Genomic DNA, 22,591 nt, shown 5'->3' on the forward strand with positions numbered 1-22,591 from the left:
TAGATCTTTGGCAGTGGTTTCATTTTAGCCCAACCAATATTGATCGTTGTAAAATACTTTAGTTTCTCCTCCTCTAAAATATTGTATACATTTTCTATGGTAGTGTCGATCTAAGAAAAAGGGGGACAAAGTTTGCTTAATAGTCAGCCCATTGTTTAATTATTTTGCATAATAATTTTTAACATTTTTATTTTTTCACATACATAAAATTTATACCTTTAACGTCTACTTATTATAAGATTTTCATGTTTCTTCCGACAGTATCTTCGAAGGGTTCACATTATTTTTAGTTTGAATTTTGGACAGGATAAGAACAGTTCCTATGCTTTCATTTTGATCACTAACAAACACAACAGGTGAACTTAGTACCCAAATGACCCACAGATACATTAGAAAGAATTTGTTCAGTGCCAGGGTGGTTAGCAAATGGAATGCAATTGGCAGTGATGTGGTGGAGGCTGACTCCATACACATCAACATACTGGAGTGAACGACATGTAAGAAAATGTAGAATAGAACCAGTGAAGAGCAGAGGTGCCATAGGCACAATCAGAGAACACTGTATAAATATCAGAGGTCCGCGGTTGTTCAACGTCCCCCCAACGACTATAAGAAATATTGCCGGAACAACCGTGGACATCTTCAAGAGAAAATTAGACTGTTTTCTAAAAAACGTGCCGGACCAACCTGGCTGTGGTGGGTATGTGGGCCTGCGGGCTGCTCCAAGCAACAGCCTAGTGGACCAAACTTTCACGAGTCAAGCCTGGCCTCTGGCCGGGCTTGGGGAGTAGAAGAACTCCCAGAACCCCATCAAGCAGGTTTCAAATGTAGGTATGATAGAGCCCAATAGGCTCAGGAACCTGTATACAACTGTCAATCAACCTCAGTTGATTGACAGTTGAGAGGCGGGATCAAAGAGCCGGAGGTCAACCCCCGCAAGCACAACTAGGTGAGAACGACACTGGTAGAACGAGGGCCCCATCTATTGGCTTTTACGGCTTCAATAAATCCATCCTCACGTCGTCCATCCTGGGTTCCTATATACGCGATGACTTACACCTGTAGAATTAAATAGTATTGGAACCTATGTGGAGGCTCAGGCCTAGCAACTATTTGGACGAACGTACAAAAATTGATTGTTGCAGCCCTCAGTGTTGACTTTTGGAATATTAATTTTTGTAGAGGACTCGGACAAAGTTGAAAGGCAAATAAATAAATAAATAAATAAATAAATATATATATATATATATATATATATATATATATATATATATATATATATATATATATATATATATATATATATATATATAATGAGGGAAAGATACGGTAGGAGGGACTATAAGGGAACTTAATTGAAACTATTTTATTTAATCATTTATGTATTTGCACACGTTTACAAAATCGTCTTTAAACAATAGACCAGAAACTGTCTATGGGTGTGAGAAAACAGTCTTTAAGGGAGGCCAGTGACATTTTTTACCTCAAAAAACTTTAAATTTCTCCTTAAACCAAAAAAATCAACAAAGACTAGAAAGAGGAATACATTGATAATTCAAGGTAAGGATTAAGAGCTGTCAAGAAATGTTTATCTTATTATCACAAGTTATACCATCACTCAGTCGCTTTCAAAGATTAATACAAGCTGGAACTGTATTTGTGAACTAAATTTCAGTGAAAACTGTTAGTACAGATCAACTATAGATATATAGCCACATTACACATTTGATAAACATACATGTGTTTAGAACTCTAGTTACCAATGTAACTTTAACTTTGCGTCACTAAATACTTTTTGAAAGAACGTGCATTGCAGCAAATATTTGACAGGTTCATAAATGAATTTCCTCAAAAATACATACGACACAAAAAAAAGGCAAAACAAATTCAGAGCACATTAAGCTGGAGAGTCAGTTAATGCAGAATAGAACAAACTTTGAAAACCTATGAATTAGATATTCTACACACGACATCAGTTAGAAACTCATCAATGACGGGAGAAGAGGTGAACGATCAAGTTACGCTTGATGCGAGGACTACTATGTTGAACAGATTCAGAGTACCAGAACGCCTAGAGTAATACCATGTTTGCTGTGGCATGTACCTACCAGTACACTTCCCAGGTTTTATAACACGTACGTATTGCATAAACCGCTATAGTATGACATAAAGGTATAATAGTATATAAACCACTATAGGAGGAACTGGTCTGGTGTTTGGTTCTGTCAACCTCTGGAGGGTTATTAATGTCACCACAACACATTACTCACCAGTAAGTATACCTTAGTCCTGAACATTGTCCAGGACTAAAATATACTCTCAGTGTACACTGATAAATGGTATTTACGTCCCTTCTACAGTAGTGTACAGATCGTCTTAGTGGTATATACAAAATAAAATGGGTTATGCTGATGTATGTGACTAATGGCAAACCGAAATATAGTTGGTCTAAAATGTAATTAAACTAGAAATTTGTTATTAGTTTTGAAATTACAAATAATCTGCATTTTAGTGTTTAAGGCAATGCGTTACGAAGTGACGTCTTCTCTTAATTTGATATATTATTTGTTGTATTAATTTGTGACTTGATAATTCGTGTCATCGATAGAGTTGAACCATCTGGTGGAGCAAGATGTTAACAGGATTCCTGAAGTCACACTGTACCGCGTGACGTCAATAAATTCAGCAGTAACCGGTCTTAGCTTCACTAGGATACAAAAATGGTACCTTAACCTACTTGCACGGCAAATATAAATCTAAAAGTCTTTACAAAACTTCCAAAAGTTATGTTATTTTTTCAGTTTGTATCTCTATATGCATTAATCCTCCGACTCATACAGGTGCGTTAAGCAGGTAAATTGTCACTTTATTATACATCATTAACACACTTAAGGTAATATACAGGAAAGTTATTAATTATATCAGATGCTGGTTGGGGGTTACCCAATTACTAAGTCATCATATCTACTCTACCAGTATGAAAGTTGTCTTTTTTTCTGTTGTAGCATAAAGTTAGTCTTCAGAAGGGAGCATCGTGGAGAGAAAGGGTGGGAATAAGAAACATTGTTTACATGAAAATATATCCATGTGACACGAGCACGTGGCTTTGTTTACATAACATTGGTCAGCTGATCGATGGCCGACTTGATAGTAAATATTGAATTTTTGTTTTTGTTTTTAATATTTTTAATATTATTAAACTAGTAGATTTTGAGTTGTGGTTATCACCTGCTCGTCATCACAAGCATTGAGTCCGCGGACCTCTGAGCAAAGGCTTTGTTTAAAACATAAACTGCTAACACAGTCTACTCTTAATGGCATATTTCTGGTCCAAGTTTACATGTAAATATCTTGATACTTGCTATTAGCTATACATTTGTAGTCTCAAGGCTACACACCTACAGCCTCGGGGCTACACACTACAGCCTAGGGGCTACACACCTGCCAACCCTCAGAGAACACCATAATAAAGTCCCTACATAATTGCTTTCCTATTCATATATGTATTTACTCTAGGAATGATAAGTTTGCTCTGGAAATGAGTAGTTCCCTTTGGGGGGGGGGTGAAGATCTCACACACACACACACACACACACACACACACACACACACACACACACACACACACACACACACACACACACACACTCAACAAAACATGCTCATTCTTCACACACCTTGAGAATACAGAATGCGTATGTTCGTTAGTGGGGCGGTGTTGATGAACCGTATACAGAACACAGTTTGACAGGTTATAACCTGTATAACATACAGGTTATAACGCCGGTACGGTATAGAAATACAACATGGGCCTGTAAAACATTCCAGATACTGTGTGTGTGTGTGTACTCATCTAGTTACTCACCTAGTGTGTGTGTGTGTGTGTACTCATCTAGTTACTCACCTAGTGTGTGTGTGTGTGTGTGTGTGTGTGTGTGTGTGTGTGTGTGTGTGTGTGTGTGTGTGTGTGTTGAGAGAATAATAAGCACGTCACTGGGAAATCACTGGAGTACACCACGATACAACGTGAAGACACCTCACTTCCAAGACGCGGTTGGACACAAGCAACGTCTACTGTCTCGCACAGATATGCTGGCCTGTAGGAGGGCGGCCAGGCAGCAGGTGGCGACACAAGGCTGTTCACCAGTGCACGAAGAACAACCAGGAGGCAACACAAGGCTGAACATCACACTGTTCACCAGTACACGAAGAACAGCAAGAGTAATGCAAGTACAAGCCAGCTACGTGTGGAATGTTTAGCTCACAAGCAATATATATATATATATATGTGGATATCTAATATATTTTTCCTTTAATTTAGTCTCAAGCTTGTAGTTGAGGTTTGGTCTATATAAGATACGATATTTGAGTACAAATTCGGGCAATTTGCAACTTGATATTAGTGACTTCAGCAGGTGTGAACTAGCACAGATGATGCCTCTCAGAAGAGGCAACAATCTCTTCTCTGATCAGTCTCCATACAGTCGTATTGTTACACTCGTAATAACTATACATAATACCTTCTTCATTGGGTATTCGTCAGACTTTCTAAACAGATGGTCATAATATTAAATGTCTGGCATTTCATCACGCTATATATTTGTATACATATTAATCATTATATATTTGTATTCATAATCACTATATATTTGTAAACATATTAATCATTATATATGTGTATACATATTAATCATTATATATTTGTATACATATTAATCATTATATATTTGTATACATATTAATCATATATTTGTATACATATTAATCATTATATATTTGTATACATATTAATCATTATATATTTTTCTATACATATTAATCATTATTCATTTGTATACATATTAATAATTTAACTTTTGGTAGTTTCGTTGTCTGCGCGTTGGTCTGTATACTGTGTGTATACCAATAATTCTCTCATCTCTACAGTTTTAAATATTCCAAAATAATCAAGTGACTCTTCGTCACCTCCCAAATGCTTTGTTAATCTTCGACGTGTCGAGATATTAACTCTGTTCCGGTCACTACCAAACCCTGAGTTCTGTGTCTCAACTTCCTTCTGTCTTAACATTATCAGTTCATAAGTTCAGTATTTGCTAACACCTGCAGGTCTTTACTTAGATATCTGCAAACACTCTCAGGTCTTAGAGCCCATGAGAGTGGAGGCCTTGAGGTCTCAGGTCTTAGAGCCCATGAGAGTGGAGGCCTTGAGGTCTCAGGTCTTAGAGCCCATGAGAGTGGAGGCCTTGAGGTCTCAGGTCTTGGCCCCGTGGAGCACCTCCTCTTCGTAGGGGCTGTTTATTGTGGTTTGTGAATCCCCATTTCTGGCCAAAGGATATATGACACACTAAGTATGACATCTACTGGTGATAAGCTCTATGGACTTGTTACACCACAGAACCCAATTCCTTCTTGTATGGCTTGTTGAGGAGCAGCACCGAGATTTATAAAGGAAATTTAAGAGCAAGAGGAATGTTGTTCTTAAACAAAGTCCTTCGCCCCGGCTCACGATAACTGATTTATAAATCAGTCACGTCAGGTCTTAGCTTCAATGTCTTGTTGAATTCTAAATTTTTCTTCGCTTCTAGGTAATAAACACTTGAATGTATAGTTTTCAAGTCACTCACTTTCCAACACGATAAGTGATAGTGATAGACATTGGCGAGATGTACACCGTTTACTAGCCTCCACGTTTCAGTACCTTTCGAACCATCTTTCAGAATTGTTAAGTTTCATTCCAGTGTCATTTTCGAACAATTTTAACACCTTTCGTATTACAGTTTTTTTTGCATCGTACCCAATACTCTTTGTATTTCTGTATTTTCTGGCAGTTTGACCACTGTCTTTAAGGATCTGGTTTTCATTATTTTCATGTGATCCAATATTGTTCAATAAATATTAAAAGTTAGCATTATCAACACGAGTTATATCTTAAGAATTTTCTGTTGTTTGAGTACTAATTGGATCAAGCTTCCCCTCCGTGGCTCCTAGAAGTACTTCCTGGTCGTATCCAAGGCCCTCAACGAGCACCTCCTGGCTTCCCTTGTCCCCTGGGCAGAGGCTTCACCATCTCCCGCCACCTGCCTCGTCGTCCCGTCCTCCCTGGCCGCGCCTTCAGGTTAAGGGCCTCTCCACGAACTCAGCCTCTTGGAAGGAGGTCTCAGCCGATTCCCTGTGACTGCTGGAAAAGTTCCAGTAACATTAGTATATTATACACACACACATATCAATGAATATATATCTTGGTTAACTTTTCTTTATGTTGGAGAGGGGGGAGAAGGGCGTTAAATAATGATAGAGAAAATCTCAGTTATTATGTTGAGAACTGGTCGTGGTGAGACTTAAATCAAATATTAATCGTTGATAAAAATACTTATGAAGATTTTAAGATAATTTGATATAGGGTTTTATATATATATATATATATATATATATATATATATATATATATATATATATATATATATTATGGAGATTTTAATATAATATAATGAGGGCCTATGATTCATAACGAGGACCCCTTGAACTAAGAGAAGAGAACAAAAGGCACGCGTGAGAGCTTTATGGTCTCTTTGTGTGCCTTTTGCGCTCTGTTTAGTATTATGAAAAGATTGTTAAAACTTTTAATACCAGCTTATCTATGTATACGTATAGACGTGTGTGTTGTGTACTTACCTCTTTGTTCCTAGAGAATCGAGCTTCAGCTCTTGGGTCCTACCACTCCAGCCGCCAATTGTCTATTTTAAATGACTCCCTACCTATTTGTCATATCTTTTTTTATAAATCTGAATGAAGTTCATACTAGAATCTGCCGGTTTGGTTCATTACAATTTCCTATTATTCTTACGCCAAGAAAAAACTTTCTAAGATCACTGACTCATTTATTTCTCAAGCTTTCATCTATGTCATCTTGTTCCATTGAAAACATTTCCATATTTTCTTCAACCCAACCATTCCGCTGAATATTCTATGTCCCAGTCATGTCTCCTCTTTTCTATCTGCGATTGGTGTGCCTCTTGGCCTCTGGGACGAGTCTTAATGTGTAAAGGTCAGGACAAGATGTGATCACCTGGAGGTGCCGAGATGTACACGACCTGAGTCACTGTGCACTGGACGCTGGCACTGCCGGACCTGGTTTTGTGGCCAAGGCCGAAACAGCTAAATAGGCCCCACTCTGTGTTCAATGTGGCTATTCAAAAGGCTAATCGCACACATGTAGACAGCGGAGCTGGTGGGCCCCTTGGTACTGGTGGGCCCCTTGGTACTGATGGGCCCCCTTGGTACTGGTGGGCCCCTTGGTTGTGAACTGATCGGCCTATTGGGGTAATCAGGCCATGGCTGTGTTTCATGAGGGCTCGGGAAATAACAGCAAGCGTTTAAGATGCGCATTTGTTCTAGAAGACATTTTGCATGTCAGGAGATTGACAACGAGAAGCATAGATATTCAGGATGTGTTGCAATGGTGCCTATTGCAGTACACATTGCCCCGCAAGTGCAAGGTATGTCTTGCGCATGCGCCTTGGGGGGTTTTGGCGAGCAACAAGAAACTCGCATTGCGCCAGGAATGTTGTTATTCTCGGTCGCTGATCATCTCCATAGAAACTGCGTGACTGGAGGAACACCTGGAGTCATAACGATTTAAACATCGATGCAGCCTGTCCTCCTTTGCATGGTGATTTGTCATTGTATGGCAAGTGTCGAAGGATGATTGGAGCCGACCCCCATGCCCCTCCTTGTGAAGGATCACCTCCTCTTCCGAATCCCAACAACTCATGAAATTTAAAATGTGGGTTTGTTTATCCATAGTGCTAACACTGATATTATGGCTGTTATCAACATTGAAAACATTGATTGAATACTACTAAGGCATCTCTCCCACTAGGAGAGAGAATGGAAAGTAACGAGGGAGGAAGGGGCGAGGGAAAGAGGCAGAGAGAATTGGAGGGAGAGAGAATGGGAGGAAGGGAGGCGAAGAGACCAGGAAAGAGGCAGAGAAAGGGGGAAGGGGAGGGCGAGAGAGAGACCCGGGCACCGCCGAGTAACTCAGCTAGTTCTCAATACTACAACTCTCCTGACTAAACACCCACATGCTCGTATAGGTGGAACTGAACTACTTCGTTCAGTTCCAACGTTGTTACCTTGGTAGGTGAGGAAGTCAACACGAACGTTCTTGGCTCAACGTTTGGATTGGAACGTTTACACCCCAAGCAAAACTACCGTCTTACATCACAAGACAATTAAGAAACGTATGTTGCATGGATCTTACCCAACAGGAGGGGCTGCTTTTGTGTAATGAAGAAACAGTTGAAAAGTTTGCTTATGGTTCTCATTAGCTTATAGTCAGTATACCTCTTACACAGACACACGCAACATTGCCCTGAGAATGCTCGTTATCAACGTTATCAACGAGCATAGTAACATGGCTCGTTATTGCCCTGAGAATGTATGCTAAATTCATGCGTGCTTGCCATGCACATCCACAAGCCGTTGCTGTTCAGCAGGAAATTCCAGTGACTATTAATAAGACCAAATTTGCCTGTGAATAGCTGTGAAAAAATGGTCCATGTTTGGACATGCAAAAGTGATGTGATTTATAATGATAATCCGTGTTGGAGAAATACAATTGGACTTCACACTTACTGTTAAAACTTGGCACCAATATCACGTCTAACTAATGTGTCTCGCATGACGGCCTTTCTAGGGGCTGCAACAAAATTTGTATTAATTTTGACAGTGCTTTTAAAGACGTGTTGTTGAATTAATGCATTTATTATAAGAAAAATAAATGATTTCAACCGTATAATTCTGGAAATATTTTGTAATACACCGAACAGAAGGCGTGGAAAGATAAACGAGCGAACCTATCAGTCGTGTCGAGGCCTTAGGCGTGACGTCACGCCAGTCTCTCGGCCAACGAACATAAACAGCTGCTCTGGTCACAGCTTAACTTCGACCCCCAAGGTCATATTGGTTGGGTGAGGCTAGCCACTAGCGTCTGATCTCCGACTATAGACAAAGAGACAAACAAGCACACATTCTCCCTCTTGTGTAGATAAACGTGTGTGTGGAGGGGATAACATTTTACGTGCTATTCATGCCCGTGCCACCTTTTGGGTGGCTTATCTTCATCAATCGGGATAACATACATTTTCGTTCTCACCCGGTATTGCTGTATACCTCAGTCTGAGGTATGGAATAGCTTTTGTTCCTTGGTAATGTATTCATTGGTTTAGCAAAAGTAAAAGTATGTGGATAGAAGCTTGGAGTATAATTATATATTTTATCCATGTTAGGAGAACATTTGTTTTGCTAAATGTTCAACACACACGCATGTGGGTTTTTTTCTACCACAGACGTGGCCACACATTTACAATGCTAACCAGCATATATACATTTTCTTCTGTCCTCCATGGACAGGGTTAGAGATGTGTTAAACATATAGTTCAAGGGTTTATTGAACACTCAACCACAGAAGGTGATTCGGTTCTGTATGGGTTAAGGTGTGTGGCTGAGGTGACCCAGAACGATGGGCCCCCATCCTACTCCAAGTACCGTCTCGTTGACTGCTCTATGAACGCCCGTATTAACTAAGAGGCGGCTTATGATACCGCAACCCGTTCTCGCACTTTCTTACAGTCAATATTGACTTATTAAATAAGTGCATATGTGACATGCTAATTTATTGTGAATATTTTAGTTTACCTTGAAAAGCTTCATAGAAAACACCGACCTTACCTAACCTTCTTAGTATGTTAAGATAAGCATCTTATTGCTTCGTAATTACAATTATTACTTAACCTATACCTATAATAGGTTAAGTAATAATTGTAATTACGAAGCAATAAGATGCTTATCTTAACATACTAAGAAGGTTAGGTAAGGTTGGTGTTTTCTATGAAGTTTTTCAACGAAAACTAGTATGTCACATATGAACGTATTTAATAAGTCAATATTGACTATACGAAAGTGCGAGAACGGGTTGCATACCTTAATGAAAGGGGAATGTTGTGGTGCAACAACAGTATCTGTATTTGATGAAGACAAATGTGAGTCTTTACTTTGACTTTTGAACCCCCATTTAAACAAAAACAATAGTCTATAAATCATTTATATTTAATGCAAATAGAGATTACCGGGAATTATTAAGATCTGTTCACAAGATGCGGTTTACTTGTTGTAATAAGTCTAATGATATACGACTTGTTAGTCCGGTAGTTCCAGAGTAGTTCGGTAGTAGTTCCAGTAGTTCCGTTCCGGTAGTTCCGGTAGTTCCAGAGCCCCGTGCATGCTTGTCTTCCGCTGCTCACTGTTTAATATTTATGCCAGTGTGAAAACATTTGAGAGGAAATATATAAGGGAAGAGTCACTCGTGAGGAACTGTTGCTGGAACATTGCAGTTAACAATACGTGATTGTTGATCACTCTGCAACCATGCTAAGTTAGCCAAAAACTTATGAGGTGAGCCCCTGAGCTCCATACTGTAATGTGAGGCACATACTGTAATGTGAGGCACATACTGTAATGTGAGGCACATACTGTAATGTGAGGCACATACTGTAATGTGAGGCACATACTGTAATGTGAGGCACATACTGTAATGTGTGGCACATACTGTAATGTGTGGCACATACTGTAATGTGAGGCACATACTGTAATGTGAGGTACATACTGTAATGTGAGGCACATACTGTAATGTGTGGCACATACTGTAATGTGAGGCACATACTGTAATGTGAGGTACATACTGTAATGTGAGGCACATACTGTAATGTGAGCCACATACTATAATGTGAGCCACATACTGTAATGTGAGGCACATACTGTAATGTGAGCCACATACTCTAATGTAAGCTCTTGGGCTCCATACCGTAAAGTGAGCAAACGACACACCAACATTTGAAAAATAGTTAACTAAGGATAAAATTGAGTTTTATCCACAAAGGTAGGCTGAGAATGGTCCAGGATATCATAGTGTGTCGTTAGCTTACAGTTAAGGAGAGCTGTTGTTGGCTCGTAAAGACGTGTCTCTACATATCAGTGTGTGTGTGTGTGCAAAAAAGGCAATACTCAAGCAAAGGTTAACATTACATGATAAATTAACACACAAGTTTAGTTACCTGGTTATTGCCAAACGATATAACGATGGACCAAAGCTGAAATGGATAACATTATCTTCTAAAATATTCTTACCTAATAATATTTCTAAATCGTCAACTTTATTTGCAACTTATTTTTGTCATAGACTGATCCTCACACAAAAAAAAAATAGTGTTCTGGGCATTTTGAATTAATATCTATAATAAATATGGATCATCTCTCCCAGCATTCGAATTTTAGCCCATGTGTTAACTCAAAATTGTGGTATTGAAAAAAAATAAGCATTTGCAACTTTTCCTTTTCGATTTTCATTAAACATGTATATTATTATAAGTCAAGAAATGAGTGATAGTATCAGTAATGTTAGGTAGGTAGTTAAGAGTGGGAAGTAAGTTAAGGTGAGAGACACGAATGTGAATGATACTAGGGACGTAATGGAGTTGAGAATAAAGGGGAGGGAGTGGTGGAGAGGGGATTTTGTGGGGGGGAAGGGACAGGTGGGGGCTGCACTATTCCCGTGTTCTAAGAGAGCACGAGAAAGGGGGGGGAGGATGATGTGGGAGAGTATTGGGGGAGAAGGGAAGGGGTTGAGATCATGGGAGGGGGGTAGAGAGGGGTGTGTTGGAGGTGATGACAGCAGCTGACTTACTGAGCTGTTTGGCTGTCTTGAGACAAGAGCATCTACAGGTGAAGGTAGCGTAGTGGTGCAAGGACGGTGCGTGGTTGGGCAAACAAGAGGAGAAAGAAGGTGGGAAATGGAGCTCGGGAGACAGAACAAGACAGAAAATGGATAACTCGAGAAGAGAGGAAACAAGAGGAAGGCTTACAGTAGTCGCCGGTATAGTCAGGAAATACACCAAATGTTATGCAGGAGGGGAAAAGATTGACTAACTATGAAATATGGAAGTTATGCACAAATCAGTATTAAATAAAGAAGAGTAGAGTCGATTTTGAATTCCATATGACAAAAACAAAATGATAAAAACCCACATGAAAGCAGCCATTTGTTAATGGTTGAAGACTAAATACGTAGCCATAATTACATATAAAATATCAGATTAAGATAAGACTTTATTACTAATTAACATATCGCCTTTAAGACTTTAGAGGCGACACTTTATTTAGAAATAAAGTTTACTCTCACCATGATATGTCTTTACAGACTACTTAGACGACAGCATTGTGTTTAACAGACACAGACGGCCTTGTGTATCCTCCCTAATCTATATTCAATTCCAGCCTACGATCTCTATCTCACTCTACCATTTCTATGATCACTTCAGACCGTCACCTGCAGTAATAGTGATATAATCATGTATTCTTCTACATGAGAAAGATAAGTTATCTTGTTTGTAAATAAATAATAAATTACATTACAGATCTGGTGGTCTACTAGAAGATGCTTAGCACGGAGATCAGCAAAGACGGCGAATAGAGGAAAGATAAAAGGAAGATTGACTTTCATGATCTGAGAAGTAGAAGGTGTTAACGATATGGAAGATTAACTGGAGTGTGAGGTAAGATTTAACTTGTATAAGATAAGCAAGTTTAGGAGATGTAGTGAATGAGATACTTCGACAGTTTTTATCTTAAAATGGCATTCGTATTTGATAGAAAACACCCAACACCGATAACAATTAAAGAAGTTGGACGATTTCAGTTTAACATGAAGTCTACTGGCACGTGGTAAGCTACAATTATCGGATGAGTTTATATAGGATTTTTTTTTAATGTTATACTGGATAGGTTTCCTGAGCATATACTTGCTGAGCATGGAAGATTGCTGTAGGGAGATTGCCACACATCTAAACTTCTTAACAATGATGGAACGTCTCAGCTTCTTTATGACAGGAAGGCATTCTTGTCTAAGGAGAATACTTGCATGCATTGGAAGAACGGGCTCTACTGTCAAGAGGGGAAACGTTTCTGATTGAAAAGGCAAATCATGTGGGATTACTGTGCGTAAAATGTAAGGAAAGGGAATTATTTCTAATAGACTAACAAACCTGGTAGGACAGAGTGAGCGCCTCCAACCTATAGTATGAAAACACATGATTAGAAGACACTGAAACAGAGAGAGAAGAGTCAGACATGGCTCGTCCTGCCACTAGACATACACAAGATGTCATGCACATTGTAAAACACTTATATACAACAACCAACATTGAACGTTGGGAGAAAGAAAAGTTCTTAACATATAAATTTCATATTTTCATCATAAGGCAAAAGTGTCATAAAAATGCAGTGTGAAAAATCATATACTTAAAAATTTTAAGAAATCGAATACATTAAAATGTAAGTTAAGATGAAAATAGCGTGCAGAATCTGGTTGAGCAAAGCTGGAATACATAGAACGGAGAGTTAAAAATGAGGTTAACTTGAGAAATGTGTCAAATCTCAGTCGTATAGAAAATGTCTTACGGGTAAAGTTTTGTCAGCTAGAGTTGCAAAGCCCAAGCATCGCATGCGTTCAGTACGCTCCTGGTCATGCGCACCTGGCCATGCGTTGGAGACCTCGCATGAGTGAACATTAGTTCCCCTCTCTGTAGAGAGCGTCACTTTAGGAGGACAAATGGTGCTGATAGTGTGAGCTGACGTCAGTATATAGAGCTAGGAGTCACAGGACAGCTAAGTGTCACAGAACAGCTAGGAGTGTCACAGGACAGCTAGGAGTCGCAGGACACCTAGGAGTCACAGGACAGCTAGGAGTGTCACAGGACAACTAGGAGTCACAAGACAGCTAGGAGTCACAAGACAGCTAGGAGTCCCAGGACAACTAGGAGTCACAGGGCAACTAGGAGTCACAAGACAGCTAGGAGTCCCAGGACAACTAGGAGTCACAGGGCAACTAGGAGTCACAGGGCAACTAGGAGTCACAGGGCAACTAGGAGTCACAGGGCAACTAGGAGTCACAGGGCAACTAGGAGTCACAGGGCAACTAGGAGTCACAGGGCAACTAGGAGTCACAGGGCAACTAGGAGTCACAGGGCAACTAGGAGTCACAGGGCAACTAGGAGTCACAGGGCAACTAGGAGTCACAGGACAGCTAGGAGTCCCAGGGCAACTAGGAGTCACAGGACAGCTAGGAGTCACAGGACAGCTAGGAGTCGCAGGACAGCTAGGAGTCCCAGGGCAACTAGGAGTCGTAGGACAACTAGGAGTCGCAGGACAACTAGAAGTCACAGAACAGCTAGGAGTCACAGGACAGCTAGGAGTCACAGGACAGCTAGGAGTGTCACAGGACAACTAGGAGTCACAAGACAGCTAGGAGTCACAAGACAGCTAGGAGTCCCAGGGCAACTAGGAGTCACAGAACATTACTGGAAAATGTTAGGGAAAAGAGAAGCTCAGGAGACTGCTGTAAACTCACAAGATCAGGAAGACACTGGATAAAAGGAACATGTATAATTAAAGGATTGAAACGTAGGCAAGCTGTGTAATTGTCTTCCGTTTAGGATGATATCCTATAAGGTCTGCTGAATCAGAAGGATAAAGCATGATTAATGATGATGTTCTAGTATTCATCAGGACCGGAAACTCTGTGTCAGGATTTGTCTTCGTGAATAATATTCTTGAGATCAGGATGTCTACCGATAAGATAGGCCTAAGATAAGCCTAAGAGTCCGGTCATATCGTACACAGCTGTTTAGCTCAAAACTCGTTTTAAAATATATAAAACGGTATATATATATATATGTTTCACAATAGCAACCTCCTCTGACTCGCCGTCTAAGTGACTGAAGTTCCCGGTCTTGATCGCAAGCTACTGAGGCAAAAGATCACTCATACCAAGACGCTTCTATCCGCTAGTAGCATCTTAAATACTGCAGGAAGTCGCTCGTTGGTAGAGTTGAAAAGAAAATGGAGACATTGTCAGAGATTAAACTCAGTTCCGGAAGTTGATCGTGCAGCGGTATTAGCTTATAACAGTGTCCTTTGCAGTTAGCGTGTAATATAATTTCACCGATATATATATATATATATATATATATATATATATATATATATATATATATATATATATATATATATATATATATATATACACATTACACTAGATGTTAAAGAGATCAAAGAAACATCACTGAGTTATAAACGAATACCACTTGGCAGCTTGGAAAAGTGGGGCAGTAGGCAGCATGCAGTAAGAGAAGAGAGGGCTGAGAGGCGAGATGAAGAGGGTAAGGGTCACCTTGCTGGTCTGGGCAGGGGCGGCGTTCTTTCCAAGGGAGGCAGCGTGGTGCGGCGGGTGGGGTGGACTTGTGGGAGAGACGCGGGCGCCAGCAGGAGCTTGGGACCCAACATGGAGGGCGAGGTTGGCTGTCCGCGTTTGAACCCGCTCAGAACGCCTCCGCCGTTTCCTCCTCCATGCCCGCTAAACCACAACACCACCGTTACCAATACACCACCACCACCACCACAACAACAACAACACACAACACACAACAACGCTGGCCCAGCTTGTGTGCTTGGGCGCGTGGGGTGACCTAACTGCTCTGCTCCTTCTCACAGCGTGGCAAACTAACTCACAGATAAGCTGCAGGATGCAGTAGGTAAAACGTGTCTTATTATCAGTTATTCACAATTCTTAAGTGGCATACTGAATTTAATTAATCTTATGAATGCGCAGTTCTAAGTTATGCATGAATATCAGAGCCTAAAGGTTTTATTAAAATACAAAATATAATCAATCAATGGCTTTCATATTTTATGCGGTTTAATACGTATTATTCAGTTTTATTCTTTCATGCAGTCTAAGCAAAGTCTGATTGAAAAAATTAATAAGAATATTCAGTAATCATGCTGATTGTGCACTGAGCTGAACTTACAGCAAAATATGTAATGATTATACAAAAAATGGTATTGCCATATGAAAAGTTAAATACCTAATCTATCATATTAATGGCAGGTAGTAGTAATAATACCAAACCAGGCTATTATTGTAATAAATCAAGCAGAGATAATTTGACTAAATACCGTAAAATACAGTTGCACTATTGCATTACAGTACAGCAAAGTCACCATGTCCCATACATGAAGTTGCACATAATTGCATATTCTCTACTAATATCTATGTACTGTACTTCGACCAAATTACTCTACAGAAATCTATGTACTGTACTTCAAAATTCAGGTAATGTGATATCACAAAACGTCTGTGTTGGAGACAAATGATATATTCTATTACAGAAAACCAGACTAAATATGGGCTTGGCTACAATCAATTCAAAATGATAGCCCCTTGCAGCCTAAGGCTGCGTGCGTGAGGTGGGCTGAGCTAGAAATTAGTACGTAGTCGGATGTGAGCAAGAACCGGATAATAAATACCGAGAGAAACTTACTTGGGTACCGAACATTCCAGTTTACAGTTGTAAACTTCGCTTAATTTTTGAACATTTTTGTTTAATGCTTTAATGCGCATTAATTTATCGCATTTTACTATGCCATTTTTGGCTCTTTTCATTATAATTTTGACACTAGAGTACAAAGTATAAATTTCAACAAATCATGTACCCAGCAAGTAAATATAAATTAGATATTTTACATAGATTAGGTATAGTTTAATTCATACTATTTAAATAAGGATTTCGCTCTATTATGTACAAAATAAAGAAATTTACGTCAACCCATTCTCACGCTTGTGTTATACCTATAAGTACAAATTGAAGAATCTGATTTGAAACTAATCAATTTAGTCTAAGAAAGGAATTTCCACAAAAATTTGGAAAATCAATTAAATTTGACAATGGGTGGGTTAAAAAAAATGAAAATCCAACATAAACAAGGACTAATATAATTTTGCAAAGGTTGCCTTTAGGTATGCTGGCTACGTATATATATATATATATATATATATATATATATATATATATATATATATATATATATATATATATATATATTATAAAGGTTGCCTTTAGGTATGCTGGCTACGTATATATATATATATATATATATATATATATATATATATATATATATATATATATATATATATATATATATATATATATATATATATTTCCATTTTCAGGATTAAAGTATTTTTGCTGTTTGGTTAAGGAGTTGTGATTGCCTTGAAAGCCCTGAGAAGGTTGGTACGCCTTGAGCCCAACAACAAACTAAGACTATGTAAGATTGGTTTTCGTTTACCTCATTATGCTTAAAGTTTACCATTATTATTGTTATATGTAAATTGTACTAAAAGAATTTGCTCCAAAATTGGACTTCTCAGTGTGTATATATATATATATATATATATATATATATATATATATATATATATATATATATATATGTATATATATATATATATATATATATATATATATATATATATATATATATATATATATATATATATCACGAGGATGGATTGCTATCGTTCACACACAGATAGATTATCTGCGGATAGTGTATTGAGAGACTATCTCAGGTAGAAACGATGCTACAGCAGCAAAATACTTGCACTAACCTTTAGAACAATGACATTTCCAACACAGATATTTGGTGGCATTGAAAAATCGGTCTACTTTGGATCTACAAATTACTTTAAATGAGAGAACCTTAGAAATGTCTACCCTAAAGCTACTCACCGGGACATGAATGCAAAAAAAAAATTATTCTACCAGTGTTAATCAATGAGCAATTTTCAACGTTTACACTTTTCCGAGGTTCATGTGTCACACCATCCCTCCCCCTCGACGCTGTGGGCTGGTGGGGGTGGGTATCGTGCTGGGGCGAGGGGGTAGGGGGGGAGTCAGAGGCTCATCATGAAGGGTGGAACACACCTCCAGGGCAGCAGTCAGTGATCACAACTCTATCACAACATCCCTTCACCTGCATACATTGTAATAGCAGAGTTATAGCCTATTGCTGTAACTCGTATTGTTTGATACCAATGGATGTGGTGACAGATCTTCATACGTTATACGGTGTATGCTGGAGGGTTGGAGCAAGCATGCTGAACATCGAATAGAAACACCCAATTGTACAAAGCTCAACCTTATCCAGCATGCAAATACAAGCAAGCTGGTTGCTGCAAAGCAAACAGTTACTCACTTTGTCCTCTCAATAGCTAGAATCATTGTCATTGTCATAATCATTTTCGTAAGAGAGAAGAGAGAGAGACCTGGAAATTGAAAGAGGATACATAAAGTTTGATGAGACAGAAAGGGAGATAAAATAAACAAAATATGGTGTTACAGTGCTCCATGTACAACGAGGTACCCATCGACAACAGTTTAGAGACTGCAGACTGAGAGTGCGCGAGCGCTGGGTGCGGGTAAAGCAAATAGTGCTGGATGAGACCAGGAAATAAAGCTGCTATTGTCGCATTGTTTACACAGGTGAGAACCCCCAAGGGTCATCTCTGGAACAGATGAGACCTTTATAAAGGACGTTTAGACATATCGCATTTAACGTATAACTACAATAATTCTTAGAAAGAAAGGCTTTATTACAAATGAATTTGTTGGGCTAGGATACTTGAGGCATGATCCGAGCACTCCTAAGAACCGATAGATCGAGTCAGGTATGCTTTGTGTTGCAGGATGGGACGTTCCTACACTACACAAACACAAGAACACAAGAGAGGTTAAAAAAAATAAAAGGAACAAGGCCGAGAGTAAATAAAACGAAGGAGCAGGCAGACTGAGGACTAATCATGCGAGGCGTGGTGCACTATCAGAGGGGACATCTAACACAAGCACTGAGGGGAGGGTCCACAAACCATACCTGGTCTTATTATTTGGTGACATAGCCCACCCATTTTCTGGTGCTTTATTCTCATCTGCCTTTCTTTCGGTGGTGTATGCATGAACCCGTATGCCTATCACTGCAAAATATATTTATATATTTTTTTTTTATCAAGGACGTTTCAAATCTCGTTTATTGGTGTTCATTAGTTTTGCTTAAATTGGAGAATAGAACGATTGTCATTTGTTTTGCGGGTTCTAATAATTTGCAGAATGCATACAAGATAGTCTAAGGTGCTAGTAGTTAATCTTACACTAAGCATTAAAGTAACAGACAAAAGTATTTATCGGAAACACAGTAGAGGTGAGTGAACTAGTAATCAAGCACATTACTGAGAGTTGTCCTACGGCTGCTACCCTACTATCAGTACGGGCATGCTGATCGACTCAGCATAAAAGAAGCACCAAGTGCCTTCCTACTGCTCGGCAAAAAGAGAGACACAGGCAAGGAATCACCACTCAAAATGTTACTGCTATCCATAACAGGAGCTAGTTACCTGTGGCATCACCACCACCACCACCACCACCAACAGCCACTACGCTCGTCATACAAATGTTCTGCAAAGCAAGTATGGCTAATTAAAGTAGGCTGGTGGTCACCTTCCTTCACCAAGGATCTTAGTCTTATCTTCAGCTCGAGGAGTCTACCTTCATTTATTCTTCAAATAATTAAACTTATTCAATTTACATGCTCACATACACATTGTACAGCATATAATATCTACAAACTGTTAAATACATTATCATTTTACATATGTATATTCACTTTAGGATTAGGCAGGGTACCCTATTAAGACCCGGCAAAACAAATGACTACGCTTGACACTGGACCTACTGGTGAGGTGCTGTGTAGGGGGCATAAGTGTTCATTCAGTACTCATTTGGGGCACGGAAGTTACCGGTAGAGGATCTACTCAGAAACACTCAGGGTGAGACTACGGTCTAATGTGTGGATAATAGGCGGTTTAGTATACACATAACAGGGAGAACACTGCATTAGTAACGCATTTATTATATTGAAACTAGTATTTAATGCCTTGATTAACTTGATATATTTCAGTATCAGTAATAACCACAAGTTTGTCAATTGTTTATAAACACTGTGATTATAATACATGACAAAATTAAGAGTGACAAATAAAAGTGTTCAAATCAAACCAGACAGCAGCACTTATGTTAACATGAGCGCATACAGAGTGCCCCGTGATGAACAGATACTTACCCCTTGTCGTCGGGTTCGCCTCGCAACTTGTTCATTCCCTGGTTGATGGTCTTGCCGATGGACCGCAGCGAGTAGTTGGACGCTTCCTTGGATGCCTTGGCTGAACTAACCTCCTGGGGCCGATCTCCTTCAGCATCCGGCTTCCTCATCCCTACGTAGGTGATGAGGAGGTACAGGATAGACACCAGGAAGCAGCCCCAAGGTATAACGATGGCGAATACAAGTTCCCTCTTGGTGTTGTTGATGTCTAGGCTGGTGAGAACAAGCGTCCGCTGCTCTCTGGAGTAATAACAAGGGAAGGTTCTTCCCGGAGTGCTGTAGTTCTTGTTGAATATGGTGCAGTTGACGTCGGGAGGGTACCCGCACCCTTTGACATTGGGGTAGAGTTGAGCGTCGACCACGTCCCACTCCATCTGGTCTATCTCGTCGACGTCCGTATAATTGACTCCGGCCAGCTCACCCGTGGGGTCCTTCTTGTAGTTGACGAATATGTGCGAGCACTGGAAGACGTCTTTGGTGCACCCTTCCCGACACGAAGACCAAGAACAGTTACTGACGCCGAACAAGAACTCGGACTCCTTGGTGACGCATACTCTCGGCTCCTCGTCGAAATCGGCGAAAAGGGTGGAGAAGGCAGGGTCTATAATGAATGGAACAAGAAATAAAAAGGCGAAAGAACTGAAGCAAGCAACGAGTGTGAAGAAAGCTGTGAGGTAGAAACGGAGGCAGTTCTTACACTTATTCTTCTTAGGTGGGGGTTCCAACCCCACCGTCTCCGTTGTTGGGGAATCAATGGTTGCGGTTTCTCTAGACTTCAAATTTCACAGATATAAGAGGTCTGACAGACCCTTACTTCGACGTTGCGTGGTCCCGGAAAGTATCAGCCAAAGGCACCAGTTGTGTGTGTCATAGAGTGCCATGTACAGGCGAGGGCGTGGGGGCCAGGACGTGTGTCGACGGTGGAGGGACTGAGCTGCCAGGTGCAGGATGGCCCTCCTACCCGGCTCACAGAGGCTCCCTCATGCGCCCATCACCGCCGTCACCCGCTACCTGCTGGACACACAACCATTAGTACTACTCTCATCCCATCCCCGTCCACCTACAACCTATAATACGCAGCATTATAAATTAAGCAAGAACCAAGGTACCTACAAAATTCTCAGAGGAATTGACAGGGTAGATAAAGATAAACTGTTTAACACTGGTGGTACGCGAACAAGGGGACACAGGTGGAAACTGAGTACCCAAATGAGCCACAGGGACGTTAGAAAGAACATTTTCAGTGTCAGAGTGGTTAACAGATGGAATGCATTAGGCAGTGATGTGGTGGAGGCTGACTCCATACACAGTTTCAAATGTAGATATGATAGAGCCCAGTAGGCTCAGGAATCTGTACACCAGTTGATTGGCAGTTGAGAGGCGGGGCCAAAGAGCCAAAGCTCAACCCCCGCAAGCACAACTAGGTGAGTACACAGAAATACACTCAAAGCAAGTAATATGCGCTCTGAAGGATCAGTAGTGCTCAGTATTGTTAGTCTCTGATGATCAAACCTCGCTGCCTGGCTCTCTCTCTCTCTCTCTCTCTCTCTCTCTCTCTCTCTCTCTCTCTCTCTCTCTCTCTCTCTCTCTCTCTCTCTCTCTCTCTCTCTCTCTCTCTCTCTCTTTCATATATATATATATATATATATATATATATATATATATATATATATATATATATATATATATATATATATATATATATATATATATATATATATATATATATATTTTTTTTTTTTTTTTTTTACAGAAGGGAGTACCACCTCTAGCTGGAAGAAGGGGGACCCATAGCCTCGGAGGAAACCACGCATAACGCATTAGAGGGAATGTTTAGATCCCCTCCAATACAGTTTCTGTGTGCTTTTCTCCTACCACCCCCTTCCTTGAATATTTTTTGTGCTTTATTATGCATTTGATGGTTACAAGATATACATGGGTTGATACAAAAATAATAATGCAAAAAGGTGCTTAAAGGTTATGGATCTCTTGAAGAACACAACAATGGGAAACATTGATGAATGTCACAGACGGGTTCGATCATTGTTGCAAGTCAAACACTTCTTCGAATTCCTCTGAAGTTGGACTAGTGCCCAAGACGCAACAGGCATTTCCCCTCTGAATCGCAACACTGAGGCGCTGGAACAAGAAACTTTTTGCTCTCTGGTCTTTTGTAGCGCTGATCAATTTGTCCCCCAATTCCTTCAGGAACTTCAATGCACATTTTCCCCACGAACCGAGGGTCTCCGAGCCGATCGGAACAAAGCTGTAGCAGTGTGCTAGACCTCTGTATTTAATAATTTTCTGCGATTCCCTGAAAGAAGCAGCACCACCGCTTTCACGTGTGCTGTAGTGGAGGTAGGTACTGGCCAGTGTGGCAGCGCACGTGTAGTCCCATACCACTTGCTTACCATCCTTCCAAGGTAGCAAGGTGACCCCATCAGGGCGCTTCTGAGGGTCGTTAGGTCTGGATAAGTGT

At 40.0% G+C, this 22,591-nt stretch overlaps 2 protein-coding genes across 2 annotated transcripts in view; one reads left to right on the plus strand and one right to left on the minus strand.

Annotated features, from left to right (window-relative positions):
- The window catches only part of LOC123746845 (modulator of smoothened protein), a 146,770-nt gene that overhangs the window by 96,381 nt on the left and 27,798 nt on the right, over nt 1-22,591 (plus strand). The window contains exon 2 of the mRNA XM_045728642.2: nt 12,474-12,611. The gene's annotated coding sequence lies outside the window, so the exon portion shown is untranslated. The remainder of the gene's footprint in view (nt 1-12,473; nt 12,612-22,591) is intronic.
- On the minus strand, nt 1,365-20,627 carry LOC123746776 (uncharacterized). The gene is made up of 5 exons (XM_045728527.2): nt 20,074-20,627; nt 15,287-15,469; nt 13,101-13,128; nt 11,115-11,150; nt 1,365-6,178 (listed from the first exon to the last, which is right to left on the minus strand). The coding sequence occupies exons 1-5, from the start codon at nt 20,484-20,486 to the stop codon at nt 6,158-6,160; spliced, it is 681 nt and encodes a 226-aa protein (XP_045584483.2). The 5' UTR covers nt 20,487-20,627; the 3' UTR covers nt 1,365-6,157.

Source organism: Procambarus clarkii, chromosome 93 (genome assembly GCF_040958095.1).
Source record: "Procambarus clarkii isolate CNS0578487 chromosome 93, FALCON_Pclarkii_2.0, whole genome shotgun sequence".
Taxonomy (NCBI): domain Eukaryota; kingdom Metazoa; phylum Arthropoda; class Malacostraca; order Decapoda; family Cambaridae; genus Procambarus; species Procambarus clarkii.